Raw genomic sequence first — 21,004 nt, forward strand, 5'->3', positions numbered from 1 at the left:
AAGTTTATTAATATTGATGCACACATGAACATATATGCACACAAAAAATTTAACAGGTATTTTAGTAGCATGATAAAGGCAGGTAACTCCTTACTACATCTAGTTGCCTGCTCATGGTATTAGATTTATTGAAGATTTGTTTTCTTAATTTGGTCTGTTGAAAGGCTTCTGGCATAATCTATTAAAAAGAGAACCACTCACTGAAATTCATCATACCAATAATTTTTAGCAACATCCTAAACATTTGGGTTTTGCAATCATATGCTCACCTATTTGGTACATATTTACATTATGGAATGCTTAATTTAAGCAGCTAGGCAAAATAAATACAACGGAAGATATAAAGCTAGTTAGTTAGCATGACCCCTGCCTTGTGACGCAGGGACAGGGAGTCTGGGAACAGACCCGTCTGCAGGTCCTGAGGCCTTTGGCAGCAGGCTTCATTCTGTTTAGAAGGAGAGAGAGAATGGAAAGGGATGATTCTAAAGACATAAAACGTTTCCAGATGTGATTCTGTCTTTCGTGGCAAGATGAGCATTCAGTGGGGAGCTCTTAATGCTCTTTGGGGATGGGTGAGAACCCACTGTTGAGGCCACACCCAGTGCTGCAGGGTGAGTTCTCAGGATGTTCATCACTGGTTCTTAATCATTGCTTCATCCAGGAAAAGGGAACATTGACTTATTTATATTGAGCCAAACCAATGGGAGGAAAATTAAATGGATTTTAATTCTGTGAGTGTGTACACGTGGGTGGTTTATCCTGTGCCTTAAAGTATGGAAGTGCTGGTGGTGTTTCCAAATCTCAGATCACAGCTGTATTCACTGCAACTTAATTGTGTACTTGGAGAACTCATTCTACAGACACACTTCATTGGGAGGTCAGCTCTTCAAGGACCGCAGCTCAGTGCAGACCTGTGTGTGTGTGTGTGTGTGTGTGTGTGTGTGTTTATACTCGGGTTATCACCCGCTGCAAGTGGAGAACGGCAGAGGGTTTTTTATTATTATTAGAAAATGTCCTTTTTGATCAACTAATTTTACATGACAATGCATGTATTTATTCAATAAACTTTTGTGTTAGCTCACTTGGGATTTGTTTTTCCTTTGTGTTTTGAAATGAAGCTTTTGGTGTGGGATCTAATAATTTGAGAAGTAGATGCAGTATGTTATTCATACGTGCTAATTGTGAATTCTTTCCTTTTCAAAAGAAGGTGGGATGGTTGACATTAGCCCTCACATTCCCGTCTGGAAGCCCTCGGCCGGCCCGCTGGTGCCTGCGACCATGCCAACACATAGGCCTCCCCTCTGTGCTGTTGGTTGCCAATAAAGCTCACATACCACCTCCACCTTGTAAGTGTGGACGGACACATGCTTTGTTCCTGTCTCATTTTTGGGATTCACTCTACATTCTGCTTGTAGCACTGACATGCTGTGGTTTTGTGTATCTGCAGTGTATGCCGCCGGGCCTCGTGTGCCTTCCACACGGTGTTCTGTCCACCTGTCAGGTCTGCCTGGGAGCCTGAGATGGAGACCTCTGCTGTTCCCATGTTCAGATACTGGGTCCCTGCGTTCTGCTAGAGTGCACCCTCTCGGCTCCTTTCTCCTGCCTGTCAGCTCCGTGCAGCAGCCGGAGGGATCTTTGAAAACACGTCTCTGTTGCCAGAATAAAAACCAAGAGCATATCAGGCCATGGGAAGCTCTCACCTGTATTTCCTTCCACGCCGCCGCTCGCCATAACACTTCCTCCCATTGCTGCACACGTCCACCTTGCGCTCCTTCCCACCTCTGTGCCCCCAGCGCATTCGCACGTGGGCCTGGCCAACTCCTGTTGCCTTTGGGTTCTCAGCCCAGGGTGCGTTTCCTGGGCCACCCCTCACAGCACCCCCCATTAGCCTCTCAGCACCTCATATGCATGCTTAATATAATCACCCCAGCTGCCTGTGAGCCCCCGGGGGCAGAGGTTGGGTGGTGGTACGTCGTTTGGCAGACCTTGGCTGATTTGTCCTAAGTTTCCGTTTAAAGAAAGACACCTATTGACAGTTCTTAGTAAAGCCTAAAGTTCTTAGTAAAGCCTAAAGAGAAAGGTATGATGAACATGAAGAATAGGTACTATTGCAACAAAAAGCCAACAGTGTAATTATCTGAAACAATTGAGCACAAAGGTGGGAAAGGAGCGGAGAAGTCTGCCTTTAGTTTGTGTTCTGGAAATCCTGGGCGATATGCTACGAGACCAAAAAAAGATGATAAATGGGAGAAGTTGTTTTCAAAATACGAGATTGTCTACCTGTAAAATCCAAGAAAATAATCTGAAAACTTATTAAAACAAGTGTTTAATAAGGAGCCAGTCATGAAAACATACAAAGCTCTGCCTCATATACTATTACCAGCTACTAGACAATATAATGGTGGGCGCCTGGCTGGCTCAGTGGGTCCTGAGCTGGGGGTTGTGAGTTTGAGCCCCACATTGGCTGTGGAGATTATTTAAAAAATTCAAACGGAAAAAAATATAATGGGAAAAGTCATGCAGCAGCCTTGGGACTCTGCTAGTGGTGACTGCAGCGAGCCAGGGAGCGTGCAGCCTGGGTATAGAGCACCCCCAGGCGCCCTCATCTTCAGGGAACTGCCCTCCATGACCTGTGTGGCTCCTGGGAAAACTATCAAAAACCCTCAGTGGGGGATCCCTGGGTGGCGCAGCGGTTTGGCGCCTGCCTTTGGCCCAGGGCACGATCCTGGAGACCCGGGATCGAATCCCACATTGGGCTCCCGGTGCATGGAGCCTGCTTCTCTCTCTGCCTCTCTCTCTCTCTCTCTCTCTCTGTGACTATCATAAATAAATAAAAATTTAAAAAAAAAAAAAAAAAAAAAAAAAAAAAAAAAAAAACCCTCAGTGGCATTTATGCAACATGGTGGTTGCATGGGGCAGGGATATCAGTCAAGAAACATGAGGCCAGCCAAAACAAGGGAAGTCTGGAAAATGAGTTGCACGTGGAGGAGGGCGGGGTGCACCTGCCGAGCTGGGTGGGGCCCAGAGAAGCCCAGGGCCCAAAGAGTCACCATGGGTGTTCTGTCCTTAGTCAAGGAAATCCCTCCAATCCTTAGCTCCAAACAGCCAGCTGGGCAGACTTCAGAGCCAGCTTTTAGATAATTTGCCCAAGAAAGTTGCTAAACCAGAAACAACAAAGTCAAGGAGTGTTCTTACAGAGTTGTCATACTGTGTCCAGTTTTCTTTGTATTATATTTATTATTTTATTTTATTTTATTTTATTTGAGAGAGAGACACCGGGATAGTGAGAGAGCACCAGCGGGGAGAGGGAGAGGCAGGAACACCCCCACCACCGTGAGCACGCTTGCTCGCTCGCTCTCTCAAATAATGAATCCATAAATCTTTAAATAACTAGATCATTCTTCGTAAAGTGAAATGCCCTGACAGCCCATTACATCAGTTATTCTTTTACTAAACTGTCCTATTATCACAAATATTTAGACCATCCTTTGCATTTAATTATGCAGTAACAGCCAGTAGGATGATAGTCCATTTTCTAGCTCGTAAATGGATAGGAAATTTTCCAAGAGTATAGGACAGAATATATGACACGAAGTGAGTTAACAAGTCAGCATTTATTTGGATAAAACAAGACTAGTCTAGGAGCCACATATAATCAGTACACTTGGAATTTATGTACCCAGAAGGTTATGAAAGGCAAATGTGACTTTTCCGTAAACAAGACATGGATACATGACAGTAAGGGATCAGTGGCCACAGGTGTGATGACGCTGCTGTGGCTTCACTGGGGTGCGTGCCTTCCTGGGGTGGTGCAGGGAGGGCCACTCACCAGGGTCCCTGCCAAGCCCAGTGGATGCTCATCTTCCGATGCATTCAGTGAGTGCCTCCTGTATGCTGGAGTGTGGAGAACAGTGTGGGTCCTGCCCTGGGGGGTGCACAGTGACCCATGCCAGGCCCTCACCCACCATCAGGGGCTCTAATCAATGAGCCTGCGGGACCCAGGGCACTCTGGGGGGGGGGGCGCTCTCGGCCGCCAGGGACGCCCAGGCAGCTGAGCCTTGCTGGGCCTGTGAGGGCAACGGGGGCTCAGGCCCCCAACCCACCCCAGAAGGGGTGCAGCCAGGCTGAGGACTGGCTGAAGGGGCTGGCCATCCACCCACAAGGTTTAAAAGGAGAAGGAAGAAGGAAGACATTTATAGCCAATCTCTGGTCAGTTAGGAGTGAAATTTTGGGTGCGAGGTGGGGGTTCGTGCTTTCCTCCACCCATGTACCCAGGAGGCTTCAGCAGGGGACACTTCACCTCTGCACCCTCAGGGCTTCCCCAGAGCTCATGTCCATGCAGGCAGGTGTGGAGCAGAGAGGACAAGTGAGCGCCGCGAGGTCCCAGTTGCTACTGCTTTTCCTTCCAGGGTTCAAACACATCCATAGCCATGTTTCCCTGGTTCAACATTAGAGATGCTACAGCGTAAAAGCATGAAGAGGAAGGGAAGTTTCTGTGGCCTCCTGGTGAGTCACCACCCCACCCTCTTTCTTGGAATCCAGACTCAAGACTCATCTGCGGGTTCCCCCTGGGCCGGTGTGCCCGGGATGCCTGTGAAATAAATGCTACTGGCGTCAGCACCAAGCTGATGATCTGACCAGTGGCCTCCTTCTCTTTAGATTATTTTCCCAGTTCTGAATATGATGATTAAATGACAAATCTTGTGTTTTCTTATGAGGCAGAGACTATTTCTGGAAGGATAACCAGGAAACTGGTAACAGTGGTTCCCACTGAATTTGAACAATGTGATATTTCTTACTTGCTCAATACAAAATAATTTTTAAAAAGATTTTACTTATTCTTAAGAGACACAGAGAGAGGCAAAGACACAGGCAGAGGGAGAAGCAGGCTCCCTGTGGAGAGCCCGAAGCTGGACTCGATTCCAGGACCCCGGACTTGATCTTCAGCTGACCCGGGGTCAGCTGAAGGCAGGTTCTCAACTTCTGAGGCACCCAGGCATCCCTACAAAATATTTTTTTTTAATAAACCTGAATTTTATCTTCAGCCTCAGTTTATATTGCCTTGCCATGGGGTCCAATGTTAATCCTCCACCTCTTCTCATTACCACATGGTAAGGTTCTCAAAAGACAGATCACTCCAAAACTCATTCATTCATTTATTCTGAAAACATTTTCTTTAGGCAACTAAAATGGGGCGGGGGGGGGGGCGGTGCAGAGCCTGGCTGCTCAAGCAAAGCATGAGATCCTTAGTCTTGGGGTGGTGAGTTTAAGCCCATGTGGGGCACAGAGCCTACTTGACAAAAACACACAGAAGCAAGGCTGCCAGACTCACTGCAAGGCTCTAGGGCTGAGTAGGCTGTGGTGTTGACACAGGGGCACAGACAGGGCTGTGTATGTGTGGGGTGCTCCAAGGGCTCAGGACAGATGGGAAGTGTCAAGGGTTTCCAGGAGGCCTGGCTTCATCCATGAGGAAAGGCCCACTGTGTGTGTGAGGGAGCCAACTCCGGTCACCGCCTGTCCCATCCCAGGTCATACCGATGGTAGTGAGGGGCACAGCTCAGTGCCCAGATGGTGTGGGTCCAGACCCCCACCCCAAAGTGTCTGCTTCTTCTTCAGGAGGCAGAGCCACCAGAAAGAGGTAATGGGGTGCTGTGAGATGGAGCGGAGATGGGGCAAGGCTTCCGTGGCTGGGAGGGGCAGCTGGATTTCAGGTGTGGCTATCGGCAGGTTGACCGAGGGGTGGGCAGTGAGTGGGGGGGGGCTCCGCAGCTCCCAGATGGCAGGTGGTGCCTGAGACAGGGCGACAGCATCAGGAAGGAGCCCAGGGTGCCCGGGGCTGGGAGGAGATGCTGCTCTGTGGTGGGAGGGGTGGGCCAAGGGGTTGGTGCTGGGGTGACATGGGGGGGGGGGTGCACAGAACTTCCCAGGCTATCATCGGGCCCTTCCCTTTGCCTTGTGGCCACCAAATTCCCCACAGACCAGTACCCTGCCCCAAAGCCCAAAATTTTATATTGCTCAGTGCAATGATAAAAGTTTTGATTCATTTATTCTTTTAATAAAGCACGTGATTAAAATTTGACTTTTTTAATAGATTTATTTATTTATTCATGAGAGACACAGACAGAGAGGCAGAGACACAGGCAGAGGGAGAAGCAGGCTCCCTGCAGGGAGCCCAATGCGGGGATTCTATCCTGCATCCCAGGATCACGACCTGAGCCGAAGGCAGGCGCCCAACTGCCGAGCCGCCCAGGCGTCCCTGCTTGACTATTTTTATTTTTCCTGGAGCGGCAGCTGGAGGTCTGCAGCTATGTCTGTGGCTCGCGTGGTACTTCCACCCGGCACCCCTGGGCCAGGACAGCCGCGGCCCCTCCTCCCTCGGCCTCGCGGCGGCTGCAGTCAGGACAGCAGCATCCCCTCTGGATCCTTCAAGCATGAGGGAGCCACGTCCTCGCGTGGGACCAGCGACGGTGGCAGCAGGGTGGGCTGGGCGCGGGGGCCCAGCTCCGGAGAATTCGGATGGCACTTCACATTTGTGATCATGGGGCCACCTTAAAGTCAATCTTTATTATCACGTTGAGATGGCAATCAGTTCGGCTGTGTAAACCAATGGTAAAACATCGAGACTTCAGACCGAAGAGGCCAGACCTGCGCAGACGCGGAGGGGTGCGGCCGGCGGCGGGGCGGGGCCAGGAGCGGGGGCGGGGCCAGGAGCGGGGGCGGGGCCGAGGGCGTGGCCGCGGCTCCACCCGGGCACGCCGGCCCCCGCCCCACCCAGGCACGCTCGGCTCTCGCGAGAGCGGCGCGCGATGACGCGCGGGCCGGCAGAGCGCGTCCGCGGCGCGGGCGGGCGGGTTTGAATCTGGTCGGAGCGCGGGAAACGGTGGCCGTCCTGCACGAGGTGAGCGCCGCGGTGCCGGCCGGCGAAGGGCCCGGGCCCGGGGCGGGGGGCGGGGGGCGGGACGCGGCCGGAGCCCGGCGGGGGGGTGGTCCGCGTGGGCCGTCGCCCGAGCCCGCGGCTGGCTGGCGGCTGTGAGGCGGCCCCGGGCTGAGGGGAGAGGACCGTGGACCGGCCTCGGGGAGGACCGCCCCGCCCGCGCCCCCCGCCCCCCGCCCCCCCCCTCAGCTCAGTCCCCAGCTCTGACCCCGGGGCCCCGCTTCGGGACCCTGTCCCCACGCGTCTGTGAGGACCCGAGCAGGAACGGCCCGCTCGGGGGGCGGTCGGGGGCGTTGACCCGCGGTGACCTCGGCGCACGCCCGCCCCCGCGAGCCGAGCCCCCTGCGGTGGACGTGGCTGCTCCCCGCCAGCGCGGCGTCCCGCGGGAGCCCCGAGGGCACAGCTGGCGGGGAGGGGCGGTGTCCCGGAGAGCGGGCCAGAGTGTGGGGTTAGTCATCACCGCCGGGCCGGGTCCTCCCCGCCGCGGGGCCGACGGACAGGCGGCTCGCAGCTCGCGGAGCCCGGGTGCCGTGCCGTGACCACGGGGCGTAACTGTTCCCGCCGGTGCCGCTTGCAGCCCCTGCCCCCGGGGGCTCCTGCCCAGTCTTGCAGACGGAGCGCTGCCAGCGGCTGTGAGTGCAGCAGAGCATCCCCCGGGGCCCCGGGCGGGGGCTGCACACAGGCCCCGCAGCGGGTGGGTGGAGCACGGCGGAGCACCGCGGAGCCCCGGGGAGCACCTGCCGCACCTGCCCTGCCAACAAGCTCCCTGGTGGCCGCGCCGCTGTGGCGGTGATGCTCTTGTCAGAGGATGGCGGCCTTCAGCATCTAGCAGCGGAGGTCAGCCTCTCCCTTTGTGTTTTTTCTTTTTTCCTGTTAGTACCTTCTTTCATTGACTCTAACACTTGGTGTTCCTGTTCTGATGGGATCAGCCTCCTTTTTCTGAGCTGACTCAGACCCGCCTGAGCATCTTGGTAAGGAAAGGAGAGAAGGTGAGCCTCCTAGAGCCTTCGTTGGTCACGTCGTTAGTAATGTTATGCTGATACCATCCTTGCTTGATAAAGTAATAGTTATTTTTTAGATACGGTAACGTTTGTGTCATAATATTGTTAGAAGCCGTTTACCGTAGATGTTACGGGATCTTTTTTTTTTTTTTTTTTTTTTTTTTTTTTAAATTTTGGATGTTAGTACCAAATTACATCTTGTAGGAAAAGTTATATTTGCAAATTCAAGTTTCAGTATGACTGTTTTCTGCTAGGGTTACAGAGTAAATGCCACATGAAAAACAGTTTCATCTGTCATGGAAAAGCGAGAGACATTTGTACAAGCAGTGTCTAAGGAGCTGATTGGAGAGTTTTTGCAGTTTGTTCAACTTGATGTAAGTTTTAAGTTTAGTTTTCTTATGATTTGGTTGTTTACATCCACAAATGAAATATAATCCTCTCAGTGAATCCTTAGGGACCAAAGTCTATTTAAAAAAAAAAAAAAGAACTATACTCAAATACACCTGCTGATGGGCAGCGATGCACACACTGTATTTCCTGCTTCTTTTAAGAGACTTGTAAGAATGCTAAGTGATGTAGCACAAGGTGCTTCTATTTACGTAAATATTTATTGATCTCTTGCTTTGTGCATGGCATGAGGAAGACAACTTTTTTGGTCCTCAGGTTATTTACAATGTTTTGGTAGATCCAGGTGTGTAAGTGTAGCAGAGTAACAAGGCTAAGCTGGGGCAAGGATACGGGAGGGGGCCCACATTCAGCCACGGACTGCTTCCTGTCCCAGTGGAAAGGGTATGGAAGCTGTGATTAAAGAGTAAACAAGTCAGCCAGTCAAAGAGGGATGTGGGGAAGGACCTCTCCAAGTAGAGGAGATAACTTTAAAGACCAGAGAAGATACACTGTGTTTGAACTTGAAGATATTTGGTAGGGCTAGGGCATAGAAATGCCAGGTCAGGCAGAAGAGGCAGGGGCTGAGATTTGGATTATGACAGCCCTTCTTTACCATGTTATCCTGAGAGGAATGGGGGCTTGTATACACATAGGTGGAAGATGGCAGCAAGAGCCTGGAGAGTAGTGAAGAGGCTGTGCCCTGCACAATGGTGGTTGCATTAGGAGATGTGGGTGCCTTTGCAAGCTGTCAGGTTGCAAGGTGGTGGTGCTCTTGACTGGATGTAGGCCACGGTGGATGCCAGGTTCTGACTTGTGGTGCCTTTCAGTGGGAAGAAGGCAGGTTTTAGAGGGACGATAGGCTCCATTTGGGACATTGTGGATGACTGCCAGGGGGATATGCACACGATGACCAGTAGGTGGATCAGTAGCTGTACCTAAAGCCCAAGAAAGAGGCCTGCATAGAGACAGATTTGGGTGTCCTCAGCGACACTTGGAAGCTTCAGTCATGGGAATGCAACGGGACCATCTGTAGTGTAAGAAGAGAAGCCTAGGACAGAACCCTGAGGAACCCCAACAGTAAAGGTATCAATTCTAAAACACTTGTGACTTTGGGTCAGAAGATGCATATGTCACTTGTCTTGCTCATGCAGTGAAAATTAAGTTAGTAGTAATTAAAAAAAAAAAAGTAGTAATTAAGTGGAGAGAAACCTAGTAGAAAATTTGTTGCTAGCAACATTTATGAAGTTTTTTTTTTTTCTTCTTTTTTAAGAGATTTTATTTATTTATTCATGGGAGACACAAAGAGAAGCAGAGACACAGGCAGAGAGAGAAGCAGGCTCCCTGTGGGGAGCCCGACGCAGGACTCTATCCCAGGATCCTGGGGTCACAACCTGAGCCAAAGGCAGACGCTCAACCACTGAGCCATCCAGGCATCCTGGAATTATTTTTAAGAGGGAAATGAATTATGATATGATTTCATATTGTAAAATAGTACCTGTACCTGTAAACAAAAATAGTCAGTACAAACTCACAGGCAGCACATCTCAGAAGTGTCTATTGAGAGCACACTATTTAGATGTTATATAAACACTTGTTTTAGTAGGAGTGTAGATGATATGTGTTCTGTTATGTGTGCCATACACGTGTGTTTTAAAGTTTACAAGATTATTGTTGCAAACTTTTGTCATAGTATTAACTACTATCACAAACTAAATTGATGATGATGAAGCTAGTTAATATTAATTTAAAATCAAAAGGCCAAAATAGCAACATCTGGGTAGCACAGTCCCTACAGGATCAGGCTGATGTTGTAGTGACAGGGCGCCCTTTGATTTCCTTGTCCGCAGCTACCCCTGGTCACATGCCCTAGTGCCTTGGACTGTTGCTCAGCAGCACATATCTCAGGAGGATGCTGAGTTAGTCATTGTATTCATAGTCATTCCTTTTAGCTTATGAGTAGCAAGCCTTATTAACACTTAATTATTTAGTATCTTAATCACCGTGTAGCTATTAGTTAAACACGAAAATGAGAAGATGTAGGATTATGCATCACTTGTTTTCTTCGAGTTGAATGATATGAAATGCCATTCTGTAGGTCAGAATAGTTGAGTGTAGGCAGCTGTTTGGTGGCATATCCTTCGGTTTGCTCTTCTTTGATGATTTGGTTAAATTCATTTTATGCGTTTTGACAGGAGCTGCATAAGTGGTGTTTTGTCTTCCTCAGTGGAGGCACATGATGTCCGTTTGTCCTGTTATTGCTGAGGTTAGTTTTAATCAGTCACTTAGGTTGGGGTATACCAGATTTCTGCACTGTCAAGCTGCTGTTTCCACCTTCATAATTAATAAGTGATCTTAATTGGGGAAGTAAGTTGAGATTAGGTAAATACCCTGCTCTTCATCAGACTTGTGCCTACTGGTTTTGATGATTCTTGCCTGAAACATTTATTACTATAATGGCTATTATAGTATATAGTATAGAAAATTGTGATTTTCTAACCCCATATTCCTTCCATATTTATTCATTGGTGATCTATAGCATGCTGATGCTGTTTGTTATTTATTTATTTATTATCAGTTTCGTTGCACTGGTTATTGATTGGGTTATAATCCGTTACGGTCACTTGTTTGGTGCTCACGTTGGCTGCACGCAGTCCCTTTAAGATGAATGCTCTACCCCTTTGGTAATGGTTTCTATTTGCTGTATCAGAGAGTAAGCTCATCAGCTCAGAGTGAGAAGAAATGGTTGGCTCGGAGGTTTTAGGGATAGTTGAGAGGATCTGATATAATCTCACTGGTTAAAAGAAGAGAATGATGTCTAGAGATGAGTAAGAGGGGGTGTTGAGGGTCCAAGTTGGGTTAGAGATCAGCAACTTCAAGTATACTCAGTTGGCTTGGCTGTGTTGTTGTTATTGTACAGCTCCAACATACTTTGTGCCCTGATGATAGGCCTGGAGTGGTGGATGTCTGGATGGATTGATTTTAGAGAGGATATTTCTAAGTGGGTAAAGTTTTAAACTCCAAAGACTAGGTTACTAGGGCTGAATATGTAGATGAGAAACCTGCTACTTTCTTATTTTACTTTTTGAATTTACTTATTACACAGAGTGAGAGTGTGTACACACAAGTGAAGAGAGGGACAGAGGGAGAGAGAGAAGCAGGCTCCACGGGGCTCCATCCCAGAACCCTGGGATCACACCCTGAGCCAAAGGCAGATGCTTCATTTACTGAGCCACCCAGGTGCCCTGGCATCTGCTACTTTCTGTCTCATAATTCCTGTACTTTTCCACTTAGGAAAAGTATTTCAAAACTACAGCTCAACTCTTGAAATGATCATTAGCTTAGCACTTAATGAATGCACTTAATTTAGCAAAACTTCCTTTTGATGCCATTATAAAGGGGATAGAACTAATTTTTGTAATTGAAATATAACAATTGCTATTTATTTTGCAGAAAGATGCTTCTGACCCTTTCAGCCTAAATGAATTACTAGATGAATTATCAAGGAAACAGAAAGAAGAGCTATGGCAAAGGCTCAAGAATTTATTAACGGGTGTATTGTTAGAAAGCCCTGTGGCTGAGTGGCAGACGTTGGAAGTCCAGGGTGAAGACATTATGGAAACAGAGCATGAATCAAAAATGGTAGTAGTAATTTTTCAAATAGAAAACCTGTTACCTTTAATTTGTTAAAAAAAAAAAAAATATTGTATGTAATTGAATTTTAAGTGATGAAAAAAAGCTAGAATTTAAGAAAGAATATTAGGAGTATGTTTATTATAGTTTTACTTTAAACAATCCTGCCCATTATTATTATTATTTTTTTTTTTAATCCTGCCCATTATTAATCTGCTATTCAATGTTGCTGTTCTCTTTGGACAACTGACCTGTATTCAAATTTAATTTACTTTTTTGAATAAGCTAGAAGTGTGGGTTAATTTTTATAAAGTTAGTAACATTCACATTTCTTTTGAAAATTCTATTTTAAGTTGATTTTAAGTCACTTGAATTTGAATTTTTTTCATTTGTAGAAAAACAGCATAGAAATAATTCATGCAATTACATGTGTGGTTCTTGCTTCTGTATCTGTAATAAATGAAAGTGAGAACTATGAAGACTTACTGGAATGTGCAGTGATGTTGAATGGTGAGTTGCATTTGTGATATCGTGGCATGTTTAGAGGTGGGCATCTACTGGTTCTCTGTGGAAGGAGCCAGTCTTCATGTAGAAGCAGAAATATTAAGGTGTAACTTTACTTTTAAGCTCTTTTACTTCAGCTAGAAAAAGAGCAAAGAAGTATTCTTTTTTTTTTTTTTAAGTTTTTTTTTTTATTCATAAGTGACTCAGAGAGGGGGGCAGAGACACAGGCAGAAGGAGAAGAAGGCTCCCTGCGGGGAGCCTGATGTGGGACTCTATCCAAAGACCCCGGGGTCACGCCCTGAGCTGAAGGCAGATGCTCAACCCTTGAGCCACTCAGGTGTCCCAAGAAGTATTATTTTAAGGGCTATCCTGATGTACTGATTTAGAATGTAAATTACTGAACAACTGACTGCTGTTCCCAGATTTTCCAGTACGTCTTTTTTGACCTATGGGAACAGTGGTAAGAGCTTATTAAGGAAAAATGGTCAGATTATAAATTCCTCAGTTGGTGATTACTGCCAGAAAGTTTCAGTTTAACCAAGCATTTGTGACGCTGCATCATTTTTTAAATATGTTATGAAAGTGACCTGAGAAATAGTTGTTGACAATTAGGGAAACTTTACTGTTACAATTTGTATCATGGTGCTTTTCAGATTTTAATTAAACTGTGAAACTGTAGTTTCTAATTTAGGAGGAACACTAAGAATTAATGAGAATATCTAATTATAAAATACAGAAAACTATTTTACAGATATAAAAGATGCACAAATGATTTTAAGTAATGAGAAGAAAAATCACCTAAGTGTCCTCACTTTCACATTGTAATTAATTCTGTTTGACACACTTTCCCATCAGACTTTTCATTCTTAGTGCTAACACTTAGATGTATGTAGATGTTTAATTCAGAATTCTTGCATTGAAATACAATGTCTGATTAAGATGTTAGCCCTAATCAGTATATAAATAGTTCCCAGTGTTTTGTGAATGTAACCATAGTTTATTTTCAGTCTCCAAATAACTTTTATAAAATGATTAGTGCTGATATTGTAGTTGTTTCTTTTTTCTTTTTCTTTTTTTTTTAAATTTATTTATGATAGTCACAGAGAGAGAGAGGCAGAGACACAGGCAGAGGAAGAAGCAGGCTCCATGCACCGGGAGTCCGATGTGGGATTCGATCCCGGGTCTCCAGGATCGCGCCCTGGGCCAAAGGCAGGCGCCAAACCGCTGCGCCACCCAGGGATCCCTAGTTTCTAACTTCCCATTAATTCAGGAATTTAACGTGTATGTAATGGCATTCAGATATCTATGGGTTATAATTATGAACATATTATTAGTATTTTCATTTCATTCTTGAGCTTTTCAATTAATAAAAGCACTGCAGTTTTTGTATTCATTTTAATAATTCTTTTTTTTTTTTCATTTTAATAATTCTTTTACTGTTTTTCGCCAGTGAGCCAGAATTTGAGGCCAACTTATGAAGGACAGTTGTAGTGGGTTACTGGTCACCTGACCTGGGTTTGGTGTTGAGTATTACCTGTGGGTGTTGTAGTGGGTGGGTAGTGTGAATACCTGCCTCTCTTAAACAAGGGGTTTGAACAGTGTGACCCTTCTGAGTCTTACAGTACTAAAATTCTGTATTCTATTGGATCTGCTTTTATAACAGTAGTTAACAGTTTTTTAAAAGTTATTATCATTTGTATTCTATAAATAATGTATATAAATTTCTGGCAAGTTAGATGTAAACTAATGTTTGCTTAGCAAACCTTTGTGAGTCATGGTACTTTACACTATTGACTCTGAGCTAATATTAGTTTATAGTAATTTACTAATTGAACATTTACTGTGCTCTGTTTTAGGTATTTTATATGCATTACCTGAATCTGAAAGAAAGCTGCAGAGTTCCATTCAGGATTTGTGTGTCATGTGGTGGGAGAAAGGTCTGCCTGCCAAGGAAGATATGGGAAAGACTGCTTTTATCATGCTGTTAAGGAAGAGCCTGGAGACTAAAACAGTATGTTTACTTTTTAAAATAGTGCATGTGTTTATACCAGTTATGAATTATGTTCACTCATAAGTGGCCTGACTGCAGTTGCTTCCCGGGTTAGGGTCTTTTTTAAGATGTTTGGGGGAGGGCAGCAGGCAATGGCTCCACATTGCAGTTTCATGCAGGCTTTCTCCTCTACCTTCCAGGTGTGTTGTCCTTGCCCTCTCTCACCACTTCATGGTAGCAAGGCGGCTGCTCCACCTCCACTTTGTTGTGTGAGTTCCAGGCTGGAGGAAGAGGCAGGGAAGCAGCAAGGGCCAGAACTCAGAAGTTCTTAACCTGTAGCCACATCTATCTGCTGCAGATGGGATTTTGAAGGGTTACATTGCCACTGTTAGCAAAAGTGGATATTTTTAGTAGCGAAGAAGGGATGAGATAAGTAGGAATGGCTGCCCATGTTAGTGTGGTCCTCTGAGACTGCATAGGATTGGATGTGTGTGGTGAAGGGTGATGGGGCAGGAGTGGTAGAGAAAGTCCTTGGGCCCACGTGGAGTACATCCACACTTGTAGGATGGGGGTCGTGTCAGACTAAAGCCTAGACCTAAAGTTTTAGAGAGCAGGTTTGAGGATTGGATTTAACTTGGTGCATTTCTCAGCCGTTCATCTTTGGTGTGCAGTTAAGATATCCAGAAAGAGAACTGTTTCTGTCCCCTGATCAAGAGAACAACAGATATTTAATGTTCATCTTAGAAAATTGGACAAGTGAAGAAGGGAAAATGAGGAAAATGAAATCCTCTGTAATTCCACTATCTAAGGAATTTCCATTTTAGGGATATTTAGGAATTTCTCTTCCTCTTTCTTCCCCTCATACCTTTACTTTCTTATGACAGATTCTTAGAAATGAGATTCATGGTTAGTGGGTTTGACCTTGATACTCATTGCCAATTTCATAGCAAGCTTGCACTTCATCACACTCCCACTATCTGGGTCTGTCTCACCACGACCTCCAAGGAGCTGCCAGTTTGATGACAGAAAAGACTGTCTACTCCCACAGTTTGTCATAGGATTGTCATTGTTGGTTTATCTTTTTAAAAACTGTTTTTAAAAAATCATTTTTCCTGTCTTTCTGTTTAGCTATTTATTTATTTATTTATTTATTTATTTATTTTCTGTTTAGCTTTTAAATCAGGACTTAATGTCTCTAGTGTTTTACACCTGTGTGGTAGCATGTGGGCGCCACCAGCAGCACAGGGCTATTTAAGTTTCACTTGTAGTGAGGAAAACTAAACACCAGGTCCCTCATCGTATTAGGCACACTTCTGTGCTCTGTAGCCTAACAGGGCTGGTGGCTGCTGCACTCGGCATTGCAGAAACCAGATAGTGCTGCCTATTGGTGCTTCTCTTTGCTTTTGCCATGGTTTTTTCCTTTTTGATGAATAATCTAGAGTTGTAATTATTTATTACATAAAGTGTTTTTATTGTAAATTTGAAATGTGACCTTAATAGTTTATTAAAAAACTAACATTTTTCTTTATGTCATTCCTAGGGCACAGACATATGTCGGCTTTGGCGTATTCATCAGGCTTTATATTGCTTTGATTATGATTTAGAGGAAAGTAAAGAAATTAAAGATATGCTACTTGAGTGTTTCATAAGTGTTAAATATATCAAGAAAGAGGAGGTAACCAGGTTTTTCTCTTTTGGTGTTTTTGTGAACTGCTTTTTAATGGTTGTTTTTTCTCTGGGTTCATGTAGTTGCTCTTGTACCACAGTCAGTGTTCTAATGAAAGAGTCAGCCTAGCTCTCAAGAGTTGTTATATTTTTACCACATAGTAGTATTATGCATACATTTTATAAATTGTTGCTTATTTCATCATTAAATCAGATGGTAATAGGTGGCTGTGAATCCTAGGGGAGCTGGGATTACACTTTAAATTAAGAATGATCGGGGATCCCTGGGTGGCTGAGCGGTTTAGTGCCTACCTTCGGCCCAGGGTGTGATCCTGGGGTCCCGGGATCATGTGCCACATCGGGCTTCCTGCATGGAGCCTGCTTCTCCCTCTGCCTGTGTCTCTGTCTCTCTCTCTCTCTGTATCTCTCATGAATAAATAAATAAAATCTTAAAAAAAAAAAAAAGATTGGAAGATGGGCTAGATGAGTGATGGGCATTAAAGAGGGTACTTGCAATGAGCACTGGATGTTGTGTTTAAGTGATGAATCAGACCATAAACCAATATTGCATGGTATGTTCACTAACAAATTTTTTTCTTAAAGATTTTATTTATTCATGAGGGAGAGAGAGAAAGAGAGAGGCAGAGACACAGGCAGAAGGAGAAGCAGGCTCCATGTAGGCAGCCCGACTTGGGGACTCGATCCCGGGACTCCAGGATCATGCCCTGGGCCTAAGGCAGGCACTATACCGCTGAGCCACCCAGGGATCTCCTCACTAACAAAATTTTAAAAATAAGGTTGAGAAAGCACTTCCCAGTGGATTGAACCTGACGCTCTGCCCTAATCCTGGCTAACTGGCATATACTCAGAACCATCATCACATAATATTCTCAGATTTCTTTTTTTCTGCCATCCAGTCAATCCAAAGAGCAGCTTCTGGCCACTGCTGCATGGTCCGTTTTGGTGGTCATTCCCACATGAGGCTACTGAGCATGTGGACTGTGGCCAGCAAATTATAAGCTTCATGGATTCAAAATTTATTATGAAAAAGAATGTAAAATAGCTCATTAGCTATTTTTATATACTTATTACATATTTAAATGGAAATAATTTGGCTATGTTGGCTTAGGTAAATATATTATTAAAATTAATTGAATCTTTTTTCCTTTTATTACTGTGGCTATTAGAAAATTAAAAATTGGGGATCCCTGGGTGGCTCAGCACTCTGGCGCCTGCCTTTGGCCCAGGGCGCGATCTTGGAGTCCCGGCATCAAGTCCCATGTCGGGCTCCCAGCGTGGAGCCTGCTTCTCCCTCTGCCTGTGTCTCTGCTTCTCTCTCTCTCTCTATCATGAATAAATAAATAAGTAAATCTTAAAAAAAAAAAAAGAAAATTAAAAATTATGGAGTGGCTTGTATAGTTCTCTTGAACAGTTCTGACTTGTTATCTTAGGATTCGGATGTAGTCCTTTACTGAATGTGGACTATATTCCCATGCTAGAAGTGCAAAGAAGAATGTTTATATTACAGAAAATAGCCTTTGTTTGGTCATTGCCTCATACATACATGAGGCAAAAGGAGGAAGTCGCCACTCCTCCCTGAAGTAGGTGAGAAAGACTTCTTGGATTTGAGGTCCATAAATGAAGGTCCTACAGCTAGTCAGGAGCAAAGACATGGTTTGACCTTGCTTTGCTTGCTCGAGCATACCCTCTCCAGCTAAAGAGGTTAAAAGGGCCATATGTGGTCACTGATCATACTGACCAGATCCCTGTCAGTTCACCTACTAGATGGTGGCCTTAATGAGACTACTTTGAACCTTTTGTTTCCTTCTGTAAAATAGGAAGCACAGTGGTTCTTTGTCACGGTTCCAGAGGGACAAAGTGCTGTGCATACATGCCTAGAGCCATTAGCATAGCGCCTGGCAGGTTCTGAGCACGTGGGAGGTATTCCAACTGTTCATTGCTGTTACCAACTCATCGTCGTTGGTAAAGATGCCTCAGGCCTGTGCCCTCAGCATCTCCAGGACTGTGATAGAGTGTGAGGCTCAGAGCCAAGCAGCAGAGGGGGCCAGACAAGTCAGTTCCACTTACAGTGACTTGTACATAGTGGGTGCTGACCTGCATGTCAGCCTGTGTGTGTGTGTGGAGGTGCAATTGGTAGTACAGGCATAAACGTATGTCTCTTTTAACACTCCCCCTTTTTTTTTTTAAATTGATGTCTTTTGAATTTATGATATCTAAACTTAGTTTCCTAATGAGTCCTTACTTTGGTTAGTTCATTCTGGATAAATGACAAATATCTTGTGCTATCATGGCAAGTACTTATAGTAAATACTTTTTAAGTATTTAAAAAGTATTACCCATGCCTTTGCAAGCATGGGTGCCCTGCTATTTATATCAAAGTGTGTTGCATTTCTATGGGATTCCAGAGACAGTACTGGTGGACTGGTAAGCAGTAAAGAGGTGAGGGTATTGTTTGCAGGAAAAGTTTTAGATATATTTTATGTGCTGTGTAGAGTGTAAGTATCGTATTACTGCTTTTTAGGGCCATGTGTCATCTAGTAGTATGCATATAAACTAACACGGGGACTGTGTGTATTTGAAAATTCTAGTTTGGCAGATACTAAGCCTCTTCACAAGTCCTCACTTTTCTCATTTATAAAAGATGAAATGAAGGATTCTTTGATTTTAGCCAATGTAGACAGAGCCAGAATGAAATGTTTGTGGAGCATTTACAAATTGAGCTACTGAGCAGCATGGCACATGTCTGTGCAGTCCTGTGGCTGAGCACAGAAGGAGGTCAGTGCTGGACCCTCCAGAGGGGAGATCCTTTTGCCGTGGCCCTGCTCCTGAGCTCTATCCCTCCGACACCCCCACGGAGGCCCTGAGTTGTAGTTATATATGCTTCCTTCACTGAGAATAACAGACTTTTCTGTTACTAACATCCAAGGAATTGTTTCCTTTTTAGTTATCTGAACTTTTTATTTGGTTGCAACATTGTATCTTATTTTTCTTTATAGGGAAGAAGATTTCTTAGTTCACTCTTCATTTGGAATGTAAATTTTATTAAAATGATCCACGAGACCATTAGAAACCAGTTACAGGGGTTACAAAAGTAAGTATTGAGGGCAATTGGTATTTTGTGTTGTCTTGATGATTTTAGAATATGCTATTTGACCTGACTTTTAAAGTTATATTAATTGGGACAGCTGGGTAGCTCAGCGGTTGAGCGTCTGCCTTCCGCCCAGGGTGTGATCTTGGAGTCCCGGGATGAAGTCCCACATCCAGCTCCCTGCATGGAGCCTGCTTCTCTCTCTCTGCCTGTGTCTCTGCCTCTCTCTGTGTCTCTCATGAATAAATAAAATCTTAAAAAAAAAAAAGTTATATTAATGTATTGGAAGCTTTAAAAATTATCTCTTAGATTATATTATTTGTGATGTACTGTTTTTACTATGTGTTGTTTTTAACTACATATTATGTATTATTGTATCACTGTATAGTTTTTTCCCCGCTGTAGGAAGTCATTTTCAGTAATGACATTTAAGTTAAGATTTTAACTCGTGGTTGTTCTTTAAATAGTCAAAATATTTACCAGTTAAATCTTAGTCTCAGTTGCAGTATGGACATGGACACGGAATAAATTCCATGTCACAAGTACTTCTGATACCATTTTTTTTTTTAAAGGTTTTATTTATTCATTCATAAGAGAGAGACAGAGACACAGGCAGAGGGAGAAGCAGGCCCCATGCAGAGAGCCAGACGTGGGACTTGATTCTGGGTCTCCAGGATCACACCCTGGGCCGAGGGCAGGCGCTAAACTACTGAGCCACCCAGGGATCCCCTTCTGATACCATTTGAATGTAATGTCTACTTTCCTGTTTACTGTGGACTGAGCTATGTGGTTGGGTGGGAAGAGTCCTGCAGGCAAATAGTCTAGGGATGCATGCACAAGTCGGAGCTCTCAGCCTCTTGGAACCTCACAGCAGTTGGAGCTGTCACGGTGAATGTTTGAATGTTTTCTGTTTGCCAGGTGTAGAGTTCAGTGCGTAATCTGCTCTGCAGCTGAGTACTTAGTGTGCATTTTCAAATGGAATCCTTCAACTGTTGAGGTGGGCTTGGTTGCTGAGTTCCCTCTGTCAGGCAGCTAGCTTTGGTTAAGTACTGAGCTGAGATTTGACTCTGACTCTATGACAGAGCTCCTGCTGTTTGCTAGAATGCTTTCTCCTCCTGTTTCCCTACTGGCAGAATATTGGGGTTGAACTAAGAGATACCCAATGTGGGGCTCAAACTCATGACCTCGAGATCCAGGAGTCCCTGGCTCTGTCAGAAAAACAAAATAAATAATAAACTTAAAAAAAAAAAAGTGTAGTGGTTTGAACATGCATTAACTTTCTTTTCTTTCCCATAGAAATTTGATGGTATACATTGCAGAAATTTATTTCAGAGCTTGGAAAAAGGCCTCAGGAAACATATTGGAGGTATTTTCTTTTCATTTTATTAAATGTTAACATTCATTTTTGTTGTATTCTAGTAAATAATAAGTTGTCATGGATAGTCATTTAATATCTGTGTTGATGCTCTTTGTCAAAATAAAGTCAGATAATGAGACTCCATGGGATGGAGATTTCATTCCCATTCCCACAAATGTTCATGCTCAGTCTGAGACCCAGGATTCCTGCCACTCATTGAGATGTGTGGTTTGAGAGAAATCAAGACTTGCCCCATATCATTTTGGTAGGTTTATTAGATCTGTAATGTCCACCCACCTGTAGCTGCCATGCACTGGGAATGTGCCTAGTCTGAGTTGAGACGTGCTATAAGTGTAAGAAACACACCAGATTCTGAAGACATAGTGGGGGAAGAAGAATGTAAAATATCTCAGAATGTTTTAAAAAT

At 44.7% G+C, this 21,004-nt stretch overlaps 2 protein-coding genes across 10 annotated transcripts in view; both read left to right on the forward strand.

Annotated features, from left to right (window-relative positions):
- The window catches only part of ESYT2 (extended synaptotagmin 2), an 81,949-nt gene extending 80,268 nt beyond the window's left edge, over window positions 1-1,681 (forward strand). For 3 of the 4 annotated variants that reach the window (XM_041751783.1, XM_041751786.1, XM_041751787.1), the window contains 2 exons: window positions 1,205-1,346; window positions 1,448-1,681. The gene's annotated coding sequence lies outside the window, so the exon portion shown is untranslated. The remainder of the gene's footprint in view (window positions 1-1,204; window positions 1,347-1,447) is intronic. The other variant, XM_041751785.1, reaches the window with a different exon arrangement.
- A 5,111-nt stretch (window positions 1,682-6,792) lies between these two features.
- The window catches only part of NCAPG2 (non-SMC condensin II complex subunit G2), a 63,418-nt gene continuing 49,206 nt past the window's right edge, over window positions 6,793-21,004 (forward strand). For 2 of the 6 annotated variants that reach the window (XM_041750973.1, XM_041750979.1), the window contains exons 1-9: window positions 6,793-6,898; window positions 7,812-7,923; window positions 8,190-8,309; window positions 11,773-11,961; window positions 12,348-12,462; window positions 14,313-14,467; window positions 15,987-16,121; window positions 19,129-19,223; window positions 20,517-20,586. In XM_041750973.1, coding sequence (XP_041606907.1) covers window positions 8,232-8,309; window positions 11,773-11,961; window positions 12,348-12,462; window positions 14,313-14,467; window positions 15,987-16,121; window positions 19,129-19,223; window positions 20,517-20,586 — 837 coding nt within the window. In that variant the 5' untranslated portion in view covers window positions 6,793-6,898; window positions 7,812-7,923; window positions 8,190-8,231. Of the gene's footprint in view, window positions 6,899-7,336; window positions 7,772-7,811; window positions 7,924-8,189; window positions 8,310-11,772; window positions 11,962-12,347; window positions 12,463-14,312; window positions 14,468-15,986; window positions 16,122-19,128; window positions 19,224-20,516; window positions 20,587-21,004 lie in introns of those variants that run through there. The other 4 variants (XM_041750975.1, XM_041750974.1, XM_041750976.1 and 1 more) reach the window with 4 other exon arrangements.

Source organism: Vulpes lagopus, chromosome 4 (genome assembly GCF_018345385.1).
Source record: "Vulpes lagopus strain Blue_001 chromosome 4, ASM1834538v1, whole genome shotgun sequence".
In the NCBI taxonomy this organism is placed as follows: Eukaryota; Metazoa; Chordata; class Mammalia; order Carnivora; family Canidae; genus Vulpes; species Vulpes lagopus.